The 23,049-nt window shown below is 50.8% G+C and overlaps 2 protein-coding genes across 5 annotated transcripts in view; one reads left to right on the forward strand and one right to left on the reverse strand.

Annotated features, from left to right (window-relative positions):
* Bik (BCL2 interacting killer) overlaps positions 1 to 13,561 on the forward strand; it is a 31,235-nt gene extending 17,674 nt beyond the window's left edge. For 3 of the 4 annotated variants that reach the window (XM_045151493.1, XM_045151491.1, XM_045151492.1), the window contains exons 2-5: positions 9,747 to 9,903; positions 11,608 to 11,706; positions 12,289 to 12,406; positions 13,307 to 13,516. In XM_045151493.1, coding sequence (XP_045007428.1) covers positions 9,752 to 9,903; positions 11,608 to 11,706; positions 12,289 to 12,406; positions 13,307 to 13,396 — 459 coding nt within the window. In that variant the 5' untranslated portion in view covers positions 9,747 to 9,751 and the 3' untranslated portion in view covers positions 13,397 to 13,516. Of the gene's footprint in view, positions 1 to 9,746; positions 9,904 to 11,607; positions 11,707 to 12,288; positions 12,407 to 13,306 lie in introns of all 4 variants that reach the window. The other variant, XM_045151494.1, reaches the window with a different exon arrangement.
* Positions 13,562 to 16,204: 2,643 nt separating this feature from the next.
* Positions 16,205 to 22,610, reverse strand: Mcat (malonyl-CoA-acyl carrier protein transacylase). The gene is made up of 4 exons (XM_004650627.2): positions 22,200 to 22,610; positions 20,083 to 20,170; positions 18,673 to 18,890; positions 16,205 to 17,470 (listed from the first exon to the last, which is right to left on the reverse strand). Exons 1-4 carry the CDS (start codon positions 22,608 to 22,610, stop codon positions 17,027 to 17,029), a joined length of 1,161 nt encoding a protein of 386 aa, XP_004650684.2. The 3' UTR covers positions 16,205 to 17,026.
* Between the last annotated feature and the right edge of the window lie 439 nt (positions 22,611 to 23,049).

The raw sequence follows: 23,049 nt of genomic DNA on the forward strand, positions 1-23,049 counted from the left end.
CCCAAACACCATCAGGCCAGGGACCAGTTAAGTCCTGGTGGCACCTGGTGCCACTCTAGGTACAAAAACTCTTGACACAGTTGTCCCAAGGAGTTAACAGCAGTTAACAAACAAACAAACAAAAACCAATGAGACTCTGGAGGCAGAGATGGGAGGGTTGCCAAGGGTGAGAGTTCCAGGCCAGCCTGGGACTACAGAGTGAGTGCCAGGTCACCCTGGACTAGAATGAGACCCTTCCTGGTAGACAATGAGGTAAGGGACAGCATGGTGGTGCACACCTTTAATCCCAGCACTTGGGAGTCAGAGGTAGGAGGATCTTTTTTATGGGGCAAGGGATCATCTTGAGACCACCCTGACATACAGAGTGAATTCCAGGTCAGCGTGGGCTGTAGCTAGACTCTACCTTGAAAAACAAAAACAAAAGCCGGGCGTGGTGGCGCACGCCTTTAATCCCAGCACTTGGGAGGCAGAGGTAGGAGGATTGCCATGAGTTCAAGGCCACCCTGAGATGACAGAGTGAATTCCAGGTCAGCCTGGACCAGAGTGAGACCCTACCTCGAAAAACCAAAAAAAAAAAAAAAAAAAAACCAAAGAAATAAATAAAAAGAAATGAAATGAAAAAAAAATAAGGAGGAAATTTGAGAAGGATCTGCATTGCAAAGGTGACAGCTGTGAGGAGGGGTGTGGTGACACACACCTTTAATCCCAGCACTCGAGAGGCTGAGGTGGAAGACCACATGATTTTGAAGCCAGCCTGAGCTGCAGGGTGAGTTCCAGGTCAGCCTAGGTTAGAGTGAGACCCTACCTTGAAAAACCAGCCAGACATGGTGGTGCACGTCTTTAATCCCAGCATTTGGGAGGCAGAGGTAAGAGGATCACTGTGAGTTCAAGGCCACCCTGAGACTACATAGTGAGTTCCAGTGACCTGAGCGAGAGTGAGACCCTACCTAGAAAAAAAAAAAAAAAAGGCAAAGATGCCAAGTAGAAGTAGTGACTATGAGCCTTTTTCATCCTTGTGGGCTGTGTGGACATTGATGGTGCAAACCCCTTTTCCCAGACTGAACTTGCCTTTTTAAAACTTTTTATTTTTTCTTTATTTTTATTTATTTGAGAGAGAAAGAGGCAGGTAGAGAGAGAGAGAGAAAATGGGCACACCAGAGCCTGCAGCCACTGCAAGCGAACTCCAAATGCACGCGTCCCCTTGTGTATCTAGTTACGTGGGTCCTGGGGAATTGAGCCTCAAACCAGGGTCCTTAGGCGTTTACCCGCTAAGCTATCTCTCCAGCCCTTTTTTTTTTTTTTTTTTTTGGTTTTTTGAGGTAGGGTCTCACTCTAGCCCAGGCTGACCTGGAATTCACTATGTAGTCTTAGGGTGGCCTTGAACTCACTCTGATCCTCCTACATCTGCCTCCCGAGTGCTGGGATTAAAGGCATGCGCCACCACACCCGGCTTGAATTTGCCTTTCATGGTACCTCAGCACTGGCTGGTGGCCAGTGATGGCAGCATCTTTGTCCAGATGTGACCTTTTTGTACGGTGTTGTCCGCTTGCTCTAGAGGCAGGAAGAGAGTGGGGCACACACAGAAGGCAGGGGCGGGTCCACAGATGCCGCCCACCAGGGGCTCCAGTGCAGTATTCAGCTTGAGGGGGACGCTAGGAAGTGAAGGGAAGAAGAGACACAGGCAGGGGGCGTTTCTTCACGAAGGTCCCCTCCCCAGGTCTCCTTGAATAGATTAGAAGGTATGAGCATCTGTGTAGAGTCACAGCCTCTGTGGTGGTTTGATTCAGGTGTCCCCCCTAAACTCAGGTGTTCTGAATGCTAGGTCCCCAACTGATGGAGATTTGGGAATTAGCGCCTCCTGGAGGTGGTGTATTGTTAGGGGTGGGCTTATGGGTGTTATAGCCATTTTCCCCTTGCTAGTGTTTGGCACACTCTCTTGTCGCTATTGTCCACCTGATGTTGGCCAGGGCATGATGTGCACCCTTTGCTCATGCCATGGTTTTCCCTGCCATCGTGGAGCTTCCCCCTCGAGCCTGTAAGCCAAAATAAACCTCTTTTTCCCACAAGCTGCTCTTGGTTGAGTGGTTTCTGCCAGCAATGCGAATCTGACTGCAACAGTAAAGTGGTACCGAGGAGTGAGATTGCTGCTAGATACCTGTGTGGCATTGGCCATTTGGAGCGCTGATTTTCAAGAGGAATGTGGAAGGATTTGAAACCTTGGCCTAAGAGACGCCTTGCAGTGCCGTAAGTACAGCTTGATGGACTATTCTGGTCAGAGTTGAAAGACCTGAATGCAGTAAGAACTATGGACTGTGAGGTTTGGCTTGTGAAGGTGAAAAAGAGCTTTGCCTGGACTGGGCTGGCAGTTTGTGCAAGCCTTCCCTCCCCCACCCCATCCTGAGAAGTTGTGCAGGGTTGCTTTGCATAGAAATGAACTGGGGTGAGCAGAAGGATATGGCACAGAAAAAAAAAAAAAAAAAAAAAAAAAACAACTCTCTGGGTGAACTGCTCCCCATTCAGCTGCAATTGAGAGATTACAACCTTTGAGATTGGGCCAGCTGACCTGCACTGGGGCAACAGGAAGAATGTAGACTCTTGAAGGGGCCTGAGTGCTCAAGGAGTGTCCTATTCTTCAAAATCTGCTTTACTCCCCCCTGGATTAACAAATTGGCACCCTACCTAATATTGTGAAATGTAAGAAATGCAGGAAAGAGAGGGTCGTTGAGTTTGCACATGGTCTTGTGTTTTGGAAATGGCCATGGGCAGTGAGAAGCAGGAGTTTTGGAGACCCCATGGGGCCATGAGCATGAACCATGGATTGCAGCGGAAACCCAGTGGAGATGCCGGGACCACAAGATGGCTGCTAAGGAAAGCTGCGGGCACAAGGGGTGCGTGAGTCTGGAGTTCATTTGCAGTGGCTGGAGGCCCTGGTGTGCCTGTGCCCATTCTCTCTCTCAAAATAAATAAAATAAAAATATGAGATACCAAGGCTGCTACTACACATGCAGAAGAAAGCAGTGACAAAGGAGGACAGCATTACAATAATGGCAAAAAAAGAAGGCTTTTGGGGGCAGGTGTTTTTGAGGTAGGGTCTCGCTCTAGCCCAGGCTGACCTGGAATTCACTATGTCATCTCAGCGTGGCCCTGAACTCCTGGTGATCTTCCTACCTCTGGCTCCCAAGTGCTGGGATTAAAGGCATGCGCCATCATGCCCATCAAGAGAAGGCTTTTGATCGGGTAACCCTTATAAAAGATGTGCGCATGCGCTGCTGGGCATGGAACCCAGGGTTTTGTGCATGCCAAGCAAGTGCACTGCCCCACACTGAGCTGCAGGGAATTCAGGAATTGCCCTTAAGCATTCAGGGCCCAGGGTGGCCCAGGGTAAGGGAGCAGAGAGGAGCCTATATCACACAGCCTCGGTATTGGGCATCAGGTGTTTGGATTTGGGACATTTTCATATGTTGCAATATTTGCATATACATAGTGAGATATCAGGGGATGATCTAATTGTGAGATTCATGTATGCTTCTTGTGTACCTTACACATAGGCCAAAGGTAATTTATACAATTTTTTTGTTGATTTTGTTGTTAGGAAGGGTCTCACTCTAACCCAGTCTGGCCTCAAATTTATGGTGATCCTCCTACCTCTGCCTCCCAAGTGCTGGGGATCAAAGGTGTGTACCACCATGCCTGGCTATACAAAATTTTTTATTTTATTTTATTTTTATTTTTATTAACATTTTCCATGATTATAAAATATATCCCATGGTAATTCCCTCCCTCCCTACCCCCACACTTTCCCATTTGAAATTCCATTCTCCAACATATCAAAATTTTTAATAATTATTTTTATTTTTATTTTTCATTTTTGTTAAATCATTTATTTATTTATTTATGAGAAAGACAAAGAGAGTGTGGGTGTGCCAGGGTCTCTTGACACTGAAAACAAACTCCAGATGCATGTGCCACTTTGTGCATCTGGCTTTACATGGGTACCAAGGAATTGAACCAGGGTTGTCAGGCTTTGCAAGCAAGTGCCTTTAACCACTGGGCCATCTCTCCAGCCCTATTTTTTTTTTTTTTGGTCTTTTGTGGTAGGGTTTCACTCTAGCCCAGGCTGACCTGGAACTCACTGTGTAGTCTCAGGATGACCTTGAACTCATGGTGACCATCCTACCTGTCTCCCAAGTGCTGGGATTAAAGGCATGTGCCACCACACCCAGCTGAATTTTTTTTTCAGGGTGTGGTGGCACATTTTTTTCTTTTTTCTTTTTTTTGAGGTAGGGTCTCACTCTAGCTCAGGCTGACCTGGAATTCACTATGTAGTCTCAGGGTGGCCTCGAACTCATGGTGATCCTCCTACCTCTTGCTCCTAAATGCTGGGATTAAAAGTGTGTGCCACTATGCCTGGGCCAGCTAAAACTTTTAACAATTTTGTATATGTGTTAAAGTTCATATTTACAATTCCGTTGGTTTAACTGGTGTTCATTAATATTGAGACTTTGCTAGGAAAAAGAAATGAAAGATAATGAAAATGTTTGCTATAAAAAGTGTGTTGATTTTTTAAAAATTTACATGTAGTTGTAGTATAGTTGTTTTTAAACATTACATTTACGTTTTCTTGACTAGATTGCCTAGAGTCCAGCACTACCTTTTTGCTTGACATCATTGTTCCCTTTGTCATAATTGAGTGATAACTTTTAAAAGCTTGCTTTTAAGAAAGTTGGGCTGGAGAGATGGCGTAGCGGTTAAGCGCTTGCCTGTGAAGTCTATGGACCCCAGTTCGAGGCTCGGTTCCCCAGGTCCCACGTTAGCCAGATGCACAAGGGGGCACACGCGTCTGGACTTCGTTTGCAGAGGCTGGAAGCCCTGGCGCGCCCATTCTCTCTCTCTCCCTCTACCTGTCTTCCTCTCTGTGTCTGTCGCTCTCAAATAAATAAATAAAATAAAATAAAATAAAATAAAATAAAATAAAATAAAAGTGTGTCATGGGCTACAGGCATGGCTTAACGATTAAGGTGCTTGCCTGCAAAGCCAAAGGACTCAGGTTTGATTCCCCAGGACCCTCACAAGCCAGATGCACAAGGTGGCACATTGCATCTGGAGTTTGTTTGCAGTGGCTGGAGGCCCTAGCATGCCTATTCTCTCTCTCGCTCTCAAATAAATCAATAAAAAGAAAAAAAAGAAAGTGTGTCATAACTGATCAGCCCTATATGAAATATAAGTAGTTTTAACCTGCTTGTTAAAAGGGAGAAGCTTGGGCTGGAGAGATGGCTTAGCAGTTAAGCGTTTGCCTGTGAAGCCTAAGGACCCTGGTTCGAGGCTCGGTTCCCCAGGTCCCACGTTAGCCAGATGCACAAGGGGGTGCACGCGTCTGGACTTCGTTTGCAGAGGCTGGAAGCCCTGGCGCGCCCATTCTCTCTCTCCCTCTATCTGTCTTTCTCTCTGTGTCTGTCACTCTCAAATAAATAAATAAATAAATAAAAGGGAGAAGCTTGAATTTGGTTTCAGTAGATAACATATTTTAGTGATTGTTACTGGGAATCCTGTGTATTTGGTAAGATATAGAATATCGCTTGTATTATGGAAGCAGAAAGGAAAAGCCACCTAAGATAGTATGAAGAAATGAAGTATGTCAGTTGCCAAATTATTTAATTTTTTTTTCAAGGTAGGGTCTCACTCTAGCTGAGGCTGACCTGGAATTCACTCTGTAGTCTCAGGGTGGCCTTGAACTCACGGTGATCCTCCTACCTCTCCTAAATGCTGAGATTAAAGGGGTGCACCACCATGCCCAGTTAAATTATTTAAATTTTGATATTTACCAAACCCACAAATAGATTCTACCTGCCAGTATTCTAATTTTATTTCATTTTATTTATTTATTTGATAAAGAAAGAGGGAAGGACCGAGAGAGAGAGGGAGGGAGAGAATGGGCATGCCAGGGCCTTCAGCCACTGCAAATGAACTCTAGACGTGTGCACCGCCTTGTGTGTCTGGCTAATCTGGGGCCTGGGTCCTTTGGCTTTGTAGGAAAATGCCTTAACTGCTAAGCCATCCCTCCATCCCCAGGATTCCAATTTTAACTGGACAGCTAACTAAGGAAAGAAAGTTTATAAGTATTAGATTTGTTAATGATCATATTTTGCAGTTTTTTTTAAAAAAGGTGAAATGTTATACATTTATTAAAAAATATTTCCCCTACATAATGAAAAGGTTGGTAAATTTTGCTGAATTTTTTTTTTTTTCCTGAGGTAGGGTCTCACTCTAGCCCATGCTGACCTGGAATTCACTGTGGAGTCTCAGGGTGGTCTCCAACTCACTGCAATCCTACCTCTGCCTCCCAAGTGCGCCACCACGTCCGGCTTGCTGAATGTTTTAAGTTGCAAATTATTTCATGGGTGTCATATCCATGAAGTGTTTGGACAAGGCAGCTTTTTTTTTTTTTTTTTTTTAAGTTAAGTACCGTTGGGTGTGGTGGCGCGTGCCTTTAATCCCAGTATGGGAGGCAGAGGTAGGAGGATCACTATGAGTACGAGGCCACCCCTGAGACTACAGAGTGAATTTCAATTCAGCCTGTAGTAGAGTGAGACCCTACCTCGAAAAACAAAAGTACCAAAAGTGGTCTAATTTAGAAAATAATAACTGTTAGCTTTTCTAATTTGTACTGTAACATCCTTATACTTTAAGTATACCTTTTTCTCAAACAACTTAGATATTTTTCCATACCATTTTTTTCTGATGCACGGTTCAGATTAATTAATATTTTGCTGCATCTAATAATGTTATTATATGTTTAAAGCCTAGTGCCTTCATTTTGACATTCTTGTGATTTAATATGCTGTATTCTTCAAGCAATAAAATTCTAATGTGTTTTATAAAAAAAGTTTTGTTTTTTTTTTTGTTTTTTTCAAGGTAGGGTCTCACTCTAGCCTAGACTATGGAGTCTCAGGGTGGCCTCGAACTCATGGCAATCCTCCTACCTCTGCCTCCTGAGTGCTGGGATTAAAGGTATGCGTCAGCACGCCCAGCTAAAAAAGTTCTTATTTATAGAGCCATCAGACATGTAGTGTCATGTTGGTGCTGAAAGTGTTGAATTTTGGAGCATTTAGGATTTTCAGATTATGGATGCTCAGCCTATACTTGAACATTTTTATTTATTTTGAGGTAGGGTCTCACTCTAGTCCAGGCTGACCTAGAATTCAGTCGGTGGTCTCAGAGTGACTTTGAACTCACAGCAGTCTCCCTACCTCTACCTCCCAAGTATTAGGATTAAAGGCGTGGTGTTACGCCTGGCCTATTTATTTATTTATTGGGAGGGGCGGAGAAACTCAAGATGGACCCAGTGGGAGGAGCGCAATAGATGGAGGGGGAAGGCTATGTGCAGTGTTACTGAACTTCAAAATGCACGTATAGGGCTTGGCACAGTACAGTGCTTGCCTCATATGCGTTAAGACCCGAGTTTGATCTCTCCGGTACCCATATAAGAAGGCCGGGGGTGGGAATTGCATATGACTGTTATCCCAGCACTGGGAGGGTGGAGAGAAAAAGTATCTCTGAGACTCATTGACCAGCCAGTCTTGCCTGATTGGTGAGATCAAAGGCCATGAGAGAATCTGTCTCAGGAAAATGCGGTAGAGTCCCAGAGGATGACACCTGTCTGTCTACATGAGCCCAGATTTCCTGGTCTGTCATTCAGAGCCCTCACGACTTCCTGAGTGCCTTTACTCCCAGAGAGAATTTATCACATATCTCGGCTCCCCAGCATTATTGATCTGTCCAGTGTCCCTTAGCCACTAGATCGTGGCCCATCTACACATTGACTTACTCACTTGCTTGCACTTATCTCTGCTTTACAATATTTGACAGTTACAATAGCCCTGGCTGGTCTGGAACTCACTGTGTAAGCAGGATGGCCTTAAACTCGCAGAAATTCTGCTGCTCCCAGGCTCCTGAGCATTGGGATTAGAAATACATACTCTCTTTGCATCCTCAGTGGGGAGGGACTGCGGGATGGGCAGGACACTCTTCTCACTTGCCTGTGCCACCCCAGAGAATCAGCACACAGACATCAGAACGTGGGGGTCGGCCTAAGAACTGCAGCTGACCTGCATGAGGCCCTGGGTTCTGTCCTTTAACACTTACCTTCTCGTTACTGGGACAAGACACCATACCAGAAGCAGCTCATGGGAAGGAAGGGTTATTTCCAGTTCACAGGTTTTTTGTTTTGGTTTGAGGTAGGCTCTAGCCCGGGTTGACCTGAAACTCACTGTGTAGTTGCAGGCTAGCCTTGAACTCACAGTGATCCTCCTGAATGCTGGGAATTAAAGGCGTGCACCACACCTGGCTTTTTCTTTTTTGGAACTGGGCCATTTGAAGGCCAGATTTGGAGCCCTTCTTATATACTCTGTTTTTTTTCTACAAATGGGGAAACAGTCAGTCCCCTGGGTGTCTGTACTTAAGAGACAGAGGAAGGGAAAGAAGGGTTAGATGACCCGCCCGGGGCACACAACCTGTGTGGAGCAGGACTACTATGCCCCACGCTAGGACTACCACAGCCTAGTTACATCTTCTTAAAAATATATTTTAGCCGGAGCCGGGCGTAGAGGCTGTGCCTTTAATCCCAGAACTCCCAGAAGATAAAGGTAGGAGGACTACAGTGAGTTCAAAGCCACCCTGTGGCTGCATAGTGAATTCCTGGTCAAGACCCTACCTTGAAAAATTAAAAAAAAAAAAAAAAAGAGAGAGAGAGAGACTGGAGAGATGGCTTAGTGGTTAAGGCATTTGCCTGCAAAGCCAAAGGACCTCAGTTCAATTCCCCAGAACCCACATAAGCCAGATGCACAAGGGGGCACATGCGTCTGGAGTTTGTTTGCAGTGGCTGGAGGCCCTGGCGCATCCATTCTCTTTCCCTCTCTCTCTCAAATAAATAAATAAAGATTAAAAAAAAAAATAGCTGTGCATGGTGGCACACAACTTTAATCCCAGTACTTGGAGGCAGAGGTAGGAGGATCACAATGAGTTTGCAGTCACCCTGAGACTACATAGTTCCAGGTCAGCCTGAGCTAGTGTGAGACCCTACCTCGAAAAGCAAAACAAAAAAAAATTATATATATATAGTTTTTTTTGAGAGAGAGAGGGAGAAAGAGGGGGGTAGAGAGAACTGGTCACCAGGGCCTCTAGCCACTGCAAACGGACTCCAGCTGCATGCGTCACCTTGTGCGTCTGGCTTTACATGGGTACTGGGGAATCAAACCTGGGTCCTTTGCCTTTGCCTGCAGCACCTTAACCGCTAAGCCATCTCTCCAGCCCTTTAGTTACACCCTGGTGGGAGCCTTCAGCCATGAACACGTGAAGATGCAGGGAAACTTGTATTTGACTGGGCAGCGTGGAGACCCGTGGTTGGACAAAGGATGACCATGTGCTTGTGACAGGGACAGTGGGGAGTCCGCTCAAATTCTTCTGGAGCTGGGCACTCAAAGGATAGGGACAGAGACTTGGACTTGTACATGGGGAGGGGTGTGTGAGCAACCATGACAGGGAGAGGGTCTAGGTTCTGAGGCTCGCTCTTGGGGAGGAAAGATGCAGGAGATGGGAAAGCTAAGGAGGGGCAGGGACACAGCTTCCCAGGCCTCAGAGCCTCCACTCTGCATACCAGTGTGCCAACGTGCCTGCTTTGCAGCATGCCCGTAGCCCCTGCTGTGCATTCTGGGTATCCAGTCACACTTGGCCTTTTTTTTCTCCCACAGAAGACATGTCAGAGGCAAGACCCATTTCTGGGGACGTTTTCACTGAGACCTTCCTGCACCAGCAGGCCCTGGGAGCTCCCGTCATTACTGAGCCCGTGGGGGAAGAGGACCTCCCTCCCGTGGGTGACTTGGATCTCATGGAATGCCTCGAGGGCAGGTAGGACCTGCTGACCAGTGCAATCCCTGCATGGGTTAAAAGAGCACCTTGCACGTGGCGCAGGAAACCTGCAGGCAGCGTCCCTGGTTCCAGAGAGGATGTTCCCTGGGTGGGTGGCTTCACTTTGCACCCCGTTCAGCTCTGGGGACCCCCCCTCCGTGCTCAGATACCCGTTCACAGAGGACCTCCCTTTAGTAAGATGCCCAATCCCAGGAAAGACTGGGCCCTGGCACTGACCACAGTTGCTTCAGCATTTGGCTTTAGGTGGGGGCTGGGCGGGACCCCATCCCTCAGCTCTGGGCCTCCCCAGGAAGATGCGTTCACCTTTGGATTAGAAGACGCTCACTGGGACATGTATGGCTCCTGGCCCTGGCTGTTAGGTCGAGGAGCTATGAAGGAATCTCTGAGGCAGGCAGGAGGCAGGGGTGCCCCCAGGATGGGCAGGGCACATGGAAGTGGTGAGTCATGCCTGGGTGTCAAGGGTCTCAGGGCCAGGATGCAGTAAGTAGTCTGAGGCTCTCTGGCTTCACCAGTGTGGGTGGGGTGTATGCACTGCTGCCTCCCTGTACATATGGGGGGGACGGAGGTGCAGCACTCCAGCCCTCAGCAGGAAAAATCAGTCAGGTCCTGCCAATCCAGTCTCTCCAGGCGGGTCAGCCTGGGCTCTGATGAGTCTCTGCTGCTTTGGGATTCGCACTCATCCAGGGCCTGGGCTGTTTGGGGATCTACCTCCTTAAGCGCTGTGTGTTCCTGGGTAAGGGGAGGAGAGAAGAGACTTTGGGCCTTGGGCAACAATTTCCAGTGCTCCCTGAGGGTATAGGTGGGACCATGACCCCCCAACCTGGTTGTCCTCTCAATCCTCTCTCATCCCCACTGCCCCTGAGAGTCCGTCTCCTGGGACTTCCCTGTGAGCTGCTGAGTCAGTGGGATGGAATGTGTGAGCAATTCCCTGAGAGATGGCTGAACTGGAGGGAGACTAGGTTTCAGAGACAGATAAAGTGTGTGTGTACACATGCATGCATTGCATGGCAAGCTGGGGCCAGGCAAGGGCCTGTTATTAGCGCCTCTGCATTCTCAGAGGGGGGCTTCTAGACACAGAAACACTGGGGTGTTTCAGGACTGGAGACAAGATACAGGCCTCAAAACAGGAGGGAAAGCACTGGAGTGATGGCTTAGTGGTTAAGGCACTTGCCTGCAAAGCCAAAAAGTCCCAGGTTCAATTCCCTAGGACCCACATAAACCAGAGGCACAAGGTGGCACATGCATCTGGAGTTCATTTGCAGTGGCTGGAGGCCCTGTCTCTCTCCCTCTTTCCCCTGTGGGAAGACAACTTGCACAATTGAGGGGGACTCAGAGCACCCCTTGTACTTACCCTAACCTTCTGTCCACCTATGCCACCAAAGCTCACCAGCTGGGCCCCTCTCAGGATTCGGGTGTGCAGTCATGTGTGGGTGGGACAGCCCCCTCTGCCCCCATCCAGGAGCCTCTCTGCCTGATATCTTAGCCCATGGCCCACACCACTGGGGAATGTTGGGATGGCTTTCACTACAGAGTCCACCTGTGGCCACAGGGGGCACAGGCTGGCTTTGCTGCTGGACCCACTGTCCCTCACCTTGCTCTGGGCTGCCCTGCGGGAACTCAGGCTGGGCAGGTAGTGTGGCCTCTTCAGCACCACCACACCCACTTCCCTGCGCCCTCCCACAGTAACCAGGTGGCCCTGCGGTTGGCCTGCATTGGAGATGAGATGGACCTCCGTCTCCGGAGCCCCCGTTTGGTCCAGTTGCCTGGGATGGCCATGCACAGGTGAGCAGCTGGCGCTCTCCCAAGGTGGGCAGGTGGAGGCTGGAACACGGGACGGGGGCTGAGCCCCAAGGCAGTGAGTCTGTAAGCTCTGGAATGGTGCCGGCACTCCAGACCAGCTTCAAACCTCCTGCTTACCAGCCCCCTCCTAGGAGCCCAACCCCTGGGTCTAGACTTCCCACCCCATGCCTCCCCCAGCCTTGACAGAAGACCAAGAGGAACCGCAGGACCTTCGTGTGGCCCTTCCTCAAGCCCTCACAGGGCAGTGTGGGCCAGTGAGGGTGGGCCTAGGCCTGGAGGCAGTCCCTGCCAGTCTCCCTCGGGAGGATCGTGCAGTGACTTGCTCAAGGGTCCAGCAGCATGGGGGCAGTCCATGATGTCAGCTTGGAGCATGGGCCCAGACCGACTCAGGCCAGCAGGCAGGTGGGGAGAAAACAGGAAATTGGAATGTATCGATGACTCAGGCAACCTATGGAGATCCACTCCTGAGTGGTGGTGCCTAGGGGAGAGAACAAGACCTCTGCTCCCTCTGGCCGCCTGTCCCTGCTGCTATAGTAACGGTCTGGCTTCTCCCGTGTCTTACAGCCTGGCTGTCACCTACGGCCAGACAGGTGTCAGTGGTGTTCTTAGAAGCTTGGTCCATGGCCTCATTGACCTCAGCAAGAACCTAAGGTGCTGGAGTCTCCCCACCCCTAGCGCTTGGGTAAGAACCTGAGCTTCCAGTGACCCTGCTGTCCTGCTGTGGGGCGGCCTGCCCCTCCTTAGGAGCGCTGCCGGCCTTGCCTCCGTCCCCACGGCTCTGCTATCCCCTGCTTTACCTATTCCCATGCCTGTCCTGGCCCAGCAGCTTTTGAGTATGCAACTCTTTAAAAATATTTCAGGCTGGGGATGGTGGCACACGCTTTTAATCTCTGCACAGAAGGCAGAGGTAGGAAGATCACCATGAGTTCGAGACTGCATAGTGAATTCCAGGCCAGCCTGAGCTAGAGTGAGACACTACCTTGAAAAAAAAAAAGTTATTTAGGGCATCAGAGATGGCTTACCAGTTAAGGCGATTGTCTGTGAAGCCTAAGGACCCAGGTTTGATTCTCCAGATCCCACATAAGCCAGATGCACATGGTGGTGCATGTGTCTGGAGTTGATTTGCAGTGGCTGGAGGCCCTGGTGTGCCCATTCTCTCTAATAAACAAACATTTAAAAAGAATTTTGACACAGAGAGAGAAAGGCCCATTAGGGCCTCTACCACTGCAAATCAACTCCAGAGGCATGTGCCACTTGCCCTGGTCATTAGGTGCTGAAGGCAAGCACCTTAACCACTGAGCCATCTCCCCAGGCCCTGGACATGCAACGCTTGCTAGATTGGCCAGTGTACTCAGGAAGTACTAATGCACAAGTTAACAGAACAGTGTGTCTTCCTACCGCCCCTGCCAAGTAGATAGAACGCCCTCTGGGTCCTGACTCCTGCTCTCTTGCTTCTGGAATGTCCTTGTTCTCTTGTTCCAGACCTCCAGTTCTGCGTGACATGCTGACTCTGTGTCTCCTAGCAGCTCTTTGTGGCCACCTCCTGGCTGGCTGTGACCTCATTTTTCTCTTGGCCCCACAGGTGCACCGTGGCCAGGTCTGCAGGCAGCTGCCGCCCCTGCTGCTGGCCCTCCTGCTGCTGGGTGGAGCCCTGCACCTGCTGCTTCAGTGAAGCCCACTGGGGGCAGGGCTGGTTCCTGCCCCTCGACCACCACCCTGGAGGTGCCGGTGCCCTGTTGGCTTTGTTCTTAACTGGTGTTTTCTGACAGCTTTTTTATATTTAAACTCAAGATAGTGCTGGGACACTGCTGAGGTTTCATACAGTTTTCTATTTTTTTTTTGTAAGACAATGAATTCACTGTACCTCTGGGGTGTTACAGGCTGAATGCTCTGTGAGGCCTGGCTGGGCTGCCCTCCTGACCCCCTGCCTTCCTCTCTGTGGGCTGGTCCTGTGGCCACCAGCGGGGGGAGTGCTGGTCACATCCCCGTTTGTGATGCCCCAGGCAATGAATCTACTGGACTAGATTCTGCAGGGTGGCACTAAGTTCAATAAAATGTTGGTTTCCAGCCGCCCCAGGGTCCTCTGGAGTTCTGTGTGGAAGTCTCTGTATCTCGTCCTGTGCCACGGTCTTCCCTGTGCCTGATGCCCATTCCCCCACAGGTGCACTTCCTGCTGGAGGGGTAGAGCTGCCACTGCTCACATGGAGGGTCTGGTGTTGAGTGGTACAGGGCAAGGGTGACCATGGAAGGAGGGCTGGACATCCCACCATAGGGCTCAGCACCTGTCCCAGCCCAGTCTCTTTTCAGGTCACGGCAGGCCCCTCTGGAACAAAGACTCTGGTATATGCATGCCATCACAAACTCCAGAAGTAAATAGTGCCTCATCACAGCTAAGCGGCTATGCCAGGGCCACTTTTCCCTGATCTCCTTCACGCCCAGCACTATGAATGTCCTCCCCTGGTTCCATTCCCTCCACCCCCAACATTCTGAGCTCTTGGCTTTCCTTTGCCACCCCAGCTCCGTGGGGTGGTGGGCAGATCTTGAAGGGAAGGAGTCCCCTTCCAGAGGAGCCAGCTCTGGATTGGGCACTGGGAGGCAAGCTGGTAGAAGCCTGTGGCCAGGGGTGGCTACTATGACCAGCAGCGGGTTCTGGCCTTCTCTGGACTGCACAAACTCTACTGTGGAAGCTAACTTCCCCAGGAGCGTGAAGAGATAGTGCTGGCAGCATGGGCACCACCGTGAAGGGGAGACAGAGTGGGTCTTGGGCCTTTCTGGCCTTGGCAGAAGCAGATGCCACTTTGGGCAAACACCCATACATTGCCCACAGACCACTCTTAGTCCTGTAGGCCTTGGTAGATCTCAAGCTCATGTGGCCACAGCCCCTTGTTCCTCTCCTCAGCCATGCAGCTATGACCCTCAAGTTGGCACCTTTCTGCTCAGCTCTGGGCAGTGGGAAGCGGACCATACCTGTAAGGATGGACTCTCAACAGGGTGCAGCTGAGGGCCAGCTGAACTAGACATGTCTTTAGCTCCTGAGCCTCAGGACCAGCCCAGCAGCCCCACCTCCCGTCCCCCTCACAACTGCCCTGTGCCTCACAGACCCTCCCTTGCAGGGAGGAGGGCCTCTGTGATGTTGCTCAGAAAAACAAAGGACACCATTTTGGGAGCTACTGTCTCACACATGAAACTAAACACAAGTCCAGGAAACGGGAAGGACGCATCTTGTCATTCAACAGCCTCACAATTCTTAAAGAATCTCCAAAGCTGGGCTGGTCACCTTGTGCCATCCAGGGCTGCAGAAGACTGTCTTTAAAAAAAGCCCAGTATGGTGGCTTATACTGATAATCCCAGCACTGGGGAAGCTGAGGTTGGCTTGCTGTGAGATCCTGCCTCTCAAAAAAAAAAAAAAAAAAAAAAAAAAAAAAAAAAAAAGCTGGAAGATGGCTTAGCAGTTAACCTGCTTGTGCCTGCAAAGCCAAAGGACCCAGGTTCAGTTCCTCAGGACCCAAGTAAGCCAGATGCACAAGGTAGCAAGGTGGTGCATGTGTCTGGAGTTCAATTGCAGTGGCTAGAGGTCCTGGTGTGCGCCCATTCTCTACCTGCCTCTCTCTCTCAAATAAATAAAAGTTTAAAAATATATTTTAAAAACAAGGCCAAGTATAGTGGCCCATGCCTTTAATACCTGCACTTGGGAGGCAGAGGTAGGAGGATCACAGTAAGTTCAAGTCCACCCTGAGACTACAGAGTGAATTCCAGGTCCCCCTGGGCTAGAGCGCGACCCTACCCCGAAAAACCCAAACAGAACAAAAGTCTCTACACAAGCACCCCTGCAGCAGGTCCAGGGGCCCCCATGCAAGTCGGGTGGCACAGGCGGCCCCAGGGTCTGCTGGGGTGTGGAAGGTTCAGGGGCAGTGGAGCAGCACAGGTATGGAGACTGTGGGAGCATCTGGGGCTCACCTCGTGACTGCCCTGGGTGGGGCTGACCCCACACTTCCTGTGTACCTGAGACAGCTCTTCCTCTGTCCCAACAGTCCTCTGAGGCTTAGGGTTTCTGAATATGAGGCAGGGCAGCTTTTCAGGTATGCAGGAGTTCCGACCCCAGGCAGAGATGCTCTAGACACAAGGCACAAAGGGCCAGCGGCAGGAGTTACACCTACCATGGGCAGAAGTGCTGGCAGATTCCCAGATTCTTTTTGGGAGACAGAGTCCACATTGCCCAGGTTGGACTCAAACTAGTGATCTCACAATCCTCCCAGCAGCAAGCACTACTGGCGCTGCTTTCAAAGAACTACTGGGCTCCAGAGTAGTCACAAGCCAGTGAGAAGAGCATTCATGGTGAGATCTACCGGTTCTCAGCCAGGGCTGTGTGGAAACATGTGGGGCATCTGGGGTGACAGGGTATGGAAGTACCAGTGCCATCTAGTGGCCAGCATCCAGGACAGTTGCTACAAGAATAGGGCAGTCCCACACGAGGAGGATTGGTCTGCTCAAAGGCTGTTATTTGAAAGGACTTGCTGTGGGACTACCTAGCATTGTGATATTATAAGACAGACTCAAGAGGTTTCACTCCAAAGGTAGCTGAGAAAGGAGCAAACCAAGCACATACTCAGAATGGCTCACAGGGAATACTGGTACAAGGATCAGCGTCCTTCTGGGAGCCCTGACCACTCCAGCTATGAGCAGAGGAGGTGCGTTCTGAGGGAGACCAAGGCTGCCCCCGGCTGTACGCAGACCACCATCCCATGGATGACTTGGGCGTCTCTCTCCATGGGAGCTGGGCCCCACCATCCTTCATGCCCAGACATACTCACACTCACACCATGCTCCAGGACCACTTTCTACCCATGCAGAGAGAGACCACCTGCTCTACTTCTTGGGTACACATGGAATACAGAACTCAATCTCCCAGCCATCAAGTAAAGAGGATAGAGTGGCTGCCAAGGCCCACTGGGCCCACATTTGGGGACAAAGGCACTGAGACCGTCCCAGGGTGGCCAAAAGGCAGTGGAGGAGCCACTCTGGCACAGTCTCAGCTTGAGGCCAAGCAATGTGTGCACATCCCCCACATGCCAGGCACAAGGCTACCCCAGGCTAGCCCTTCCCGGGCTCACTGAGGGTCTGGACTGGCTGGAGCCAGAATGCCATGCAGGCTTGTCACCTAACCCACACGGGAGCTGTTTTTCCTCCAAACATTTTGCCAAAGGGGAGAAGTAGGCGGGGTCACAGACTGTGGCACTGACAGCATTTCACCAATACCCCAGAGGCTCCACAGGCTGGGGCCACGCCTTGTGCCCCTCAGTGGTCACCGCAGAGACTCTGTGGGGTCCAGGTCTGGGTGGTCACTGGCTTGCATCACGTCCACGTGGCTGTAGGACTTCCAAGCCTGCAGGTTACAGCTCCTCAAGATGCTTCCCAGCTGCTTCCCGGGGCCCACTTCAAACGTCCGGGGGAAGTCGGTGCCCTTCTTCCTCTCATAGATGGCATGCATTGTCTGCTCCCACTTCACTGGCGAGACCACCTGCTTCTCCAGCAGTTGCCGGATGTTCTGGGGATGCACGTACCTGTTCCCATTGATGTTAGAGTGGACAGCAACCAGAGGCTTCTTGATGTCAATCTCGCTTAGAACTTGTGCCAGGGGCCCCACGGCCGGCTCCATGAGGCGGGTATGGAAGGCCCCACTCACCGGCAGCATTTTGGTGCGTCTGAAGTGATACTTAGCAGAATTCTTTCGGAGAAACTGCAGAGCCTGAAGGGAAAGACAGGAGGCTGAAGCCAGGCGCATCCTGGGGAAATTGCAGAGACAAATGCTACTGCTGCGATGTCACCCTCATGCTGTGCATGGCATGTGGTGTGCATATCTCCACACGCACTTGTGTGGTGTGGGATGGGAACTAGGGGTTCGTGCACGCTAGGCTGGAGCTCTACTACTGAGCCACATTCTTAGACCTCGAATTGTTGAGACAAGGTCCTGGTATGTAGTCCAGACTAGCTTTCAACTCAAGACCCTCCTGTCTCAGCATCTTAATGCTGGGATTACAGATGTGCAGATGTGTGTAAACCATTGAATTATGAACTTTTTTGAGAGTCTCGCTCTAGCTCAGGATGACTTGAAATTCACTCTGTAGTCTCAGGGTGGCCTCGAATTCATGGTAATCCTCCTACCTTGGCCTTCCAAGTGTTGGGATTAAAGGCGTGTGCCACCACTCCTGGCCCTATTTCCCTCCTTAGTTCCAGTTCCACTTGGTAGTAAAGTCAGTACCCCAGTGGTCCTTTTCTGCAGCAGACATTCACCCATCCCAACTGGGAAAGAGAGCACAGCACCCTATGAAAGCTGGCGAGCGGAAGCATGAGTTTGTCTTCTTCACACCCTGACTCTTATCTTCCTTCCTTCTTCCCTCCCTCTCTTCCTGCCCTCTTTCCTTCCTTCCTTCCTTTCTTAAAGAAAGAGGCAGACAGAGAATGGGTGCACAACTTTAATCTCAGCACTCAGGAGGCAAGAGGTAGGAGGATCACTGTGAATTTCAGGCCCTGAGACTCCATAGTGAATTTCAGGTCAGTCTGGACTAGAGTGAGACCCTACCTCAGGGGGGGGAAAAAAACCACAAAAACCCCACAATATAAAAATTAAAAAAAATAAAAATAAGGCCAGGCAACAACAGAAGCAGCTCTGTCCTCAAAGGAAGCAACAGGCTAGAGGCTTGTGAGGAGTCAGAATGGCTCAGGGAAGGCGCCAGATGACTTGGTCTAGTTGATGTCCTGACATGGGCTGGCAACTGTTCCAGAAACCTCCACCTGCAGTGGAGTGGGCAGCAGCCTGACAAACTTCCCCCTTCTTCAGAACACACTCCCCTGGCCCTCAAACACTTCCTCCAGACCACACTCTGGGGCCACACGGCTGTGAAGTGATTCCCCTCAGGGCCTGCGACGGTAGTTCCCATTAGCACCAACCTCGAGGTGTCCTGCGATCACCCTGCAATCAGGAGAGAGGTAGCTGGACACCACGCACACGGGGTTCTCAATGCCCAAAGACTGGCAGTGTTCTCGAGCTTCCAGACAGGCAAAGGAGAACTTGGACTGACTCTGGCCGAGGACAGACAGCATCCCACTGGGGACAGCTTCGGAAGCTTCCTGCATGGCTTCAGCTCGGACCTTCACTGCATACAGACCTAGCAGAGAAAAACGTGCCCCTAGAAAGGTCAGAACACACAGAGCAGGGGAGATGGCTCAGTTGTTAGAGCACCTGCTGTGCACGGGGACCTGACTTTGGACGCCCTGCATCAGTGTAAATGCTGGGCACAGTAGTATGTCTCAATCAAGGAGCTAACCCCTGAAAGCCATGCTAGGTCAGTGCTTCTCGCCTGGGGTCACTTCTGCCCTTGAGGCAGGATCTGGAAATACTTTGCAGTTGTCATAACTTGGAGAAGGGCCTACTGACTGGTGCAGGGTAGAGAGCAGAGAGGCTGCAGCAGGGAACACCCTGCAATGCACAGGAAAGGCCAAAGCCCCACCAGTGCTGCTGCTGAGAAGCCCGGAAGGATAGGAAGAAGCAGGCTGGGAGCTTCACTGCCTCAAGCAAGCCCCAACCTTGCCCCAGAGCAGCTGTGGCCCATACAGTGCTCAGCCTATGGTAGGAAAGCAGGAGGAAACACTGGACGGTGGAGGGAATGAGTAGATATCCTCCCATGTGGGTGTCAAACCAGTGACTGTAACAAATGCCCCATGAAGAAACTCAACACAACACTGTAAGCATCCAGTGATGCAATAAACTGGGTCCACACAACACTTTTCAGGAAAGTTTCATTAGGATATAGAGATATGAAAGTTTCCCCTTTTGCTGGGCATGGTGGTGCACACCTTTAATCCCAGCACTGGGGAGGCAGATGTAGGAGGATAGCCATGAGTTCGAGGCCACCCTGAGACTACATAGTGAATTCCTGGTCAGCCTTGGCTAGAAGTAGACCCTACCTCAAAAAACAAAACAAATAAAATAATAAATAAATAAGACAGAAAGAAATAGCTATTGATTCCTTTAGGTGTCAAAGGGATCAGTGAACTCTGGTCATTGAACTCCAGTGCCAAACCTTCTGCTCCCTTCTCTACAACTCTTAAGACAGTCTAGTATCATTGTTGGCAACGTCCTTGTCCCCAGCAGGCCACACCCTGCACAAAACCAGGCCCCTTCTCTTGGCATGGTGGCACATGCCTTTAATCCCAGCACTTGGAAGGCAGAGGTAGGAGGATCACCATGAGTTCGAAGCCAGCCTGAGAATACATAATGAATTGCAGGTCAGCCTGGGCTACAGTGAAACCCTACATCAAAAAACAAACAACAACAAAAACAGGCTCCTTCTAGCGTACCTTCAGAAAATTCCATGGCTCCAGCAAATACTAGGGCTGCAAATTCTCCCACACTGAATCCAGCCGCAGCAACACAGTTCTCAATGACCTGTGGTGACAGATGCAGAACGTGAGGACAGATAATCTGGAGGTGCTCAATCCCAGGGCTCTGCATGGACAACTGGCAGGGTGGTCACATGTCCTTGTATGCCCAGTCCAACTGGCCTGGCACTCTAAACTAAAAGACATACAAAGACAGCCTTCGGATGAGGCAGGCTGAAGTCCAGTAAACTCTGGTCACAGTGACTCCAACCCACAGCTCTGGATTCTCTTGCCTCCACCTGGAACAGCTGCGGCTTCTTTTTTCAAGGTAGGGTCTCACTCTAGCCCAGGCTGACCTGGAATTCACTGTGTAGTCTCAGGGCAGCCTTAAATGGTGATCCTCCTACCTCTGCCTCCTGAGTACCGGGATTAAAGACAAGAGCCACCATGCCTGGCTTGGGGCAGCTTCTTAAGACATGGGTACAGGAGCCAGGCATAGTGGCGCATGCCTTTAGTCCCAGCACTTGGGAGGCAGAGATAGGAGGATCACTGTGAGTTCGAGGCCACCCTGAGACTCCTAGTGAATTCCAGGTGAGCCTGGGCTAGAGTGAGACCCTAGCTCGAACCCCCCCCCCCAAAAAAAAGACATGGGCACAGGAACTAAGTTCACAATGTTGAGCATGGTGGCACATGGGTGCCTTCCAAGCACTCAGGCTGGATTATAAATTTAGGGATAACCTGGGCCGCACAGAGATCTCAATCCCCTCCCTACAAAAAAGAAACGTGCGGGCTGGAGAGATGGCTTAGTGGTTAAGCGCTTGCCTGTGAAGCCTAAGGACCCCGGTTCGAGGCTCGGTTCCCCAGGTCCCACGTTAGCCAGATGCACAAGGGGGCGCACGCGTCTGGAGTTCGTTTGCAGTGGCTGGTAGCCCTGGCGCGCCCATTCTCTCCCTCCCCCTCTCTCTCTCTCTCTCTCTCTCTGCCTCGTTCTCTGTCTGTTGCTCTCAAATAAATAAATAAAAATAAACCAAAAAAATTTAAAAAAAATAAAATAAAATAAAAATAAAAAATAAGAAAAAAAAAACAAAAAAGAAACGTGCATAACTTGTAAGTATGGCTTTTGAGGTCAGAGAGACTGGATTTTGCTTCCCTCTTCTATGAAACGAGGGGACAGCAGGACACACTGCTGCTGAGATAATTATGTGACAACATATCTGTGTCAGCACAAGCCTAGCCCAGAGTAAGCACTGAAATGGTCTCGCATGTCAATTCCAGCAACAACCCTAAGCCTGCTTTCCTCCTCGACCACAGTACTTATCTCACTGGGTGGCTGGGAAGGTCAAATGAAAGAAAAGGTCGCAGCACTGGCCTGACCTTTATCGTCCTGACATTACTCAATATGAGCAGCAACTGATTCACCACTTCTAGGTGAAGAAGTCACAGACTCCAATGCCATTTTTTTTTCAGTGATATTTCATTTGAGGATGGGACTTAAGTGTCTTCGAATAATTTAATAACTCAGCAATTCCGCAGCATTTAAGGGCTGAGGAAATTGATGAGTGAGTGGGTAACAGTGCTTGGGGACCCAGCCTAGGGACCTGAGACCTCTTGGGATTGATTCCCTGGTATCCAACTAAATAGCTGGGCGTGGTCACATACGTCTGTAATCTGTCTCGTGGGGTGGTGGGGAGCAGAGACCGGGAGAATGGCTGGGGCTCAGGAAAACTGCAACTCCAGGTTCAGAGAGAAACTTGTCTCAAGGGGCGGATCAGTGACAAAGGAAGGACTCCCTGACGTTTTCCTGTGGCCTCCGTGGGCTTGCGGGCGCGTCTGCATATACACCCTACACTCGCCGTGCAGAGGAGGACCATTTACAACCACGGCCCCCTGACCTGCTCTGTCTTTCTATGACATTGGTCTTTCATATACTGTGTAACTTTACACGAGACGCTTAGGCCATTCTCTTCCTACCTCAAGATGCAAGCACCCCACCCCCCACGGCAGAGATCTTGTTTTGTCCTCAGCACCGACAGCACTAAGAACCCTCGGGGCTGGCAGGAGGGAGTCCCGGCGACAGGCCAGCTCCCCCGGCTCACCGCGGGTTGCAGGTGATGCAGTTTCTCCACGGCGGCCAGCGAAGCCACGAAGACGGCGGGCTGGCAGTGCACCGTGCGGTCCAGGTCCTCCTGCGGCCCGTTCAGGCTCAGCTCCAGCAGGTCGTAGCCGAGCACTCGGCGGGCGGCCTCGTAGAGCTCGCGGACGCGCGGGTAACCGAGCAGGCCGCGGCCCATGCCCACCACCTGGCTGCCCTGGCCGGGGAAGAGCAGCACCGAGCACTGGCTTGGCTCGCGCCGCGCCGCGCACGGCTCTTCTCCCGCGGATGTCGCGTCTCGCAGCAGCTCCGCCACGTCCACGACGCCCGGCGGCCGAGGCACGCGGAAGCCTGAGGCGCTCCGGAGACACCTGACGCCCCAGGCGCCAGCGGCCCGGGAGAGCCGGCTGCTCATCCTGAGCGGCGTTCCCGGGCGACCAAGGTTCCACTGCGGCTGCGCGGCGCGGCGCGGTCCTGCGCATATCTATCACCGGGTCAGAGCACAACGAGCCAGACCAGAGGTTCCGCGGTTTCTGGTTCCGCCCCCTACTCGGAAACCGTTTGCAGTTGCGTGTTGAGTGGACTGTGGGCTTTCTGGAACAGAAAATGGACAGCGCTCCACAGTGAGCCCTCATCAGACACTTAGGACGGCTAAAGAGATGACTTAGCAGTTAAAGGCAGTTGCTTGCGAAGCCTGACGGCCTCGGTAGGAATTCCCAGTACCCAGTAAAGTCAGATGCATAGAGTGACACGTGGGTTTGGAGTTCATTAGAAGTGGCATTAGGCAGGCCCTGGCGCGCCCATTCTCATTCTCTCTTTTTTCTCTCTGCTTGCAAATAAATAAAAAATAAGTA

The sequence above is a fragment of the Jaculus jaculus genome, chromosome 6 (assembly GCF_020740685.1).
Source record: "Jaculus jaculus isolate mJacJac1 chromosome 6, mJacJac1.mat.Y.cur, whole genome shotgun sequence".
Lineage (NCBI taxonomy): Eukaryota > Metazoa > Chordata > Mammalia > Rodentia > Dipodidae > Jaculus > Jaculus jaculus.

What these genes read in the sequence shown, in the direction of transcription:
- Mcat (XM_004650627.2), bottom strand. Translation starts at nt 22,610, where the DNA reads ATGAGCAGCCGGCTCTCCCGGGCCGCTGGCGCCTGGGGCGTCAGGTGT. An exon ending in AGCCATGGAATTTTCTGAAG is followed by an intron (nt 18,891 to 20,082) that starts GTACGCTAGAAG and finishes TTTCTCTGCTAG; the next exon opens with GTCTGTATGCAGTGAAGGTC. An exon ending in TGATCGCAGGACACCTCGAG is followed by an intron (nt 17,471 to 18,672) that starts GTTGGTGCTAAT and finishes CTTTCCCTTCAG; the next exon opens with GCTCTGCAGTTTCTCCGAAA.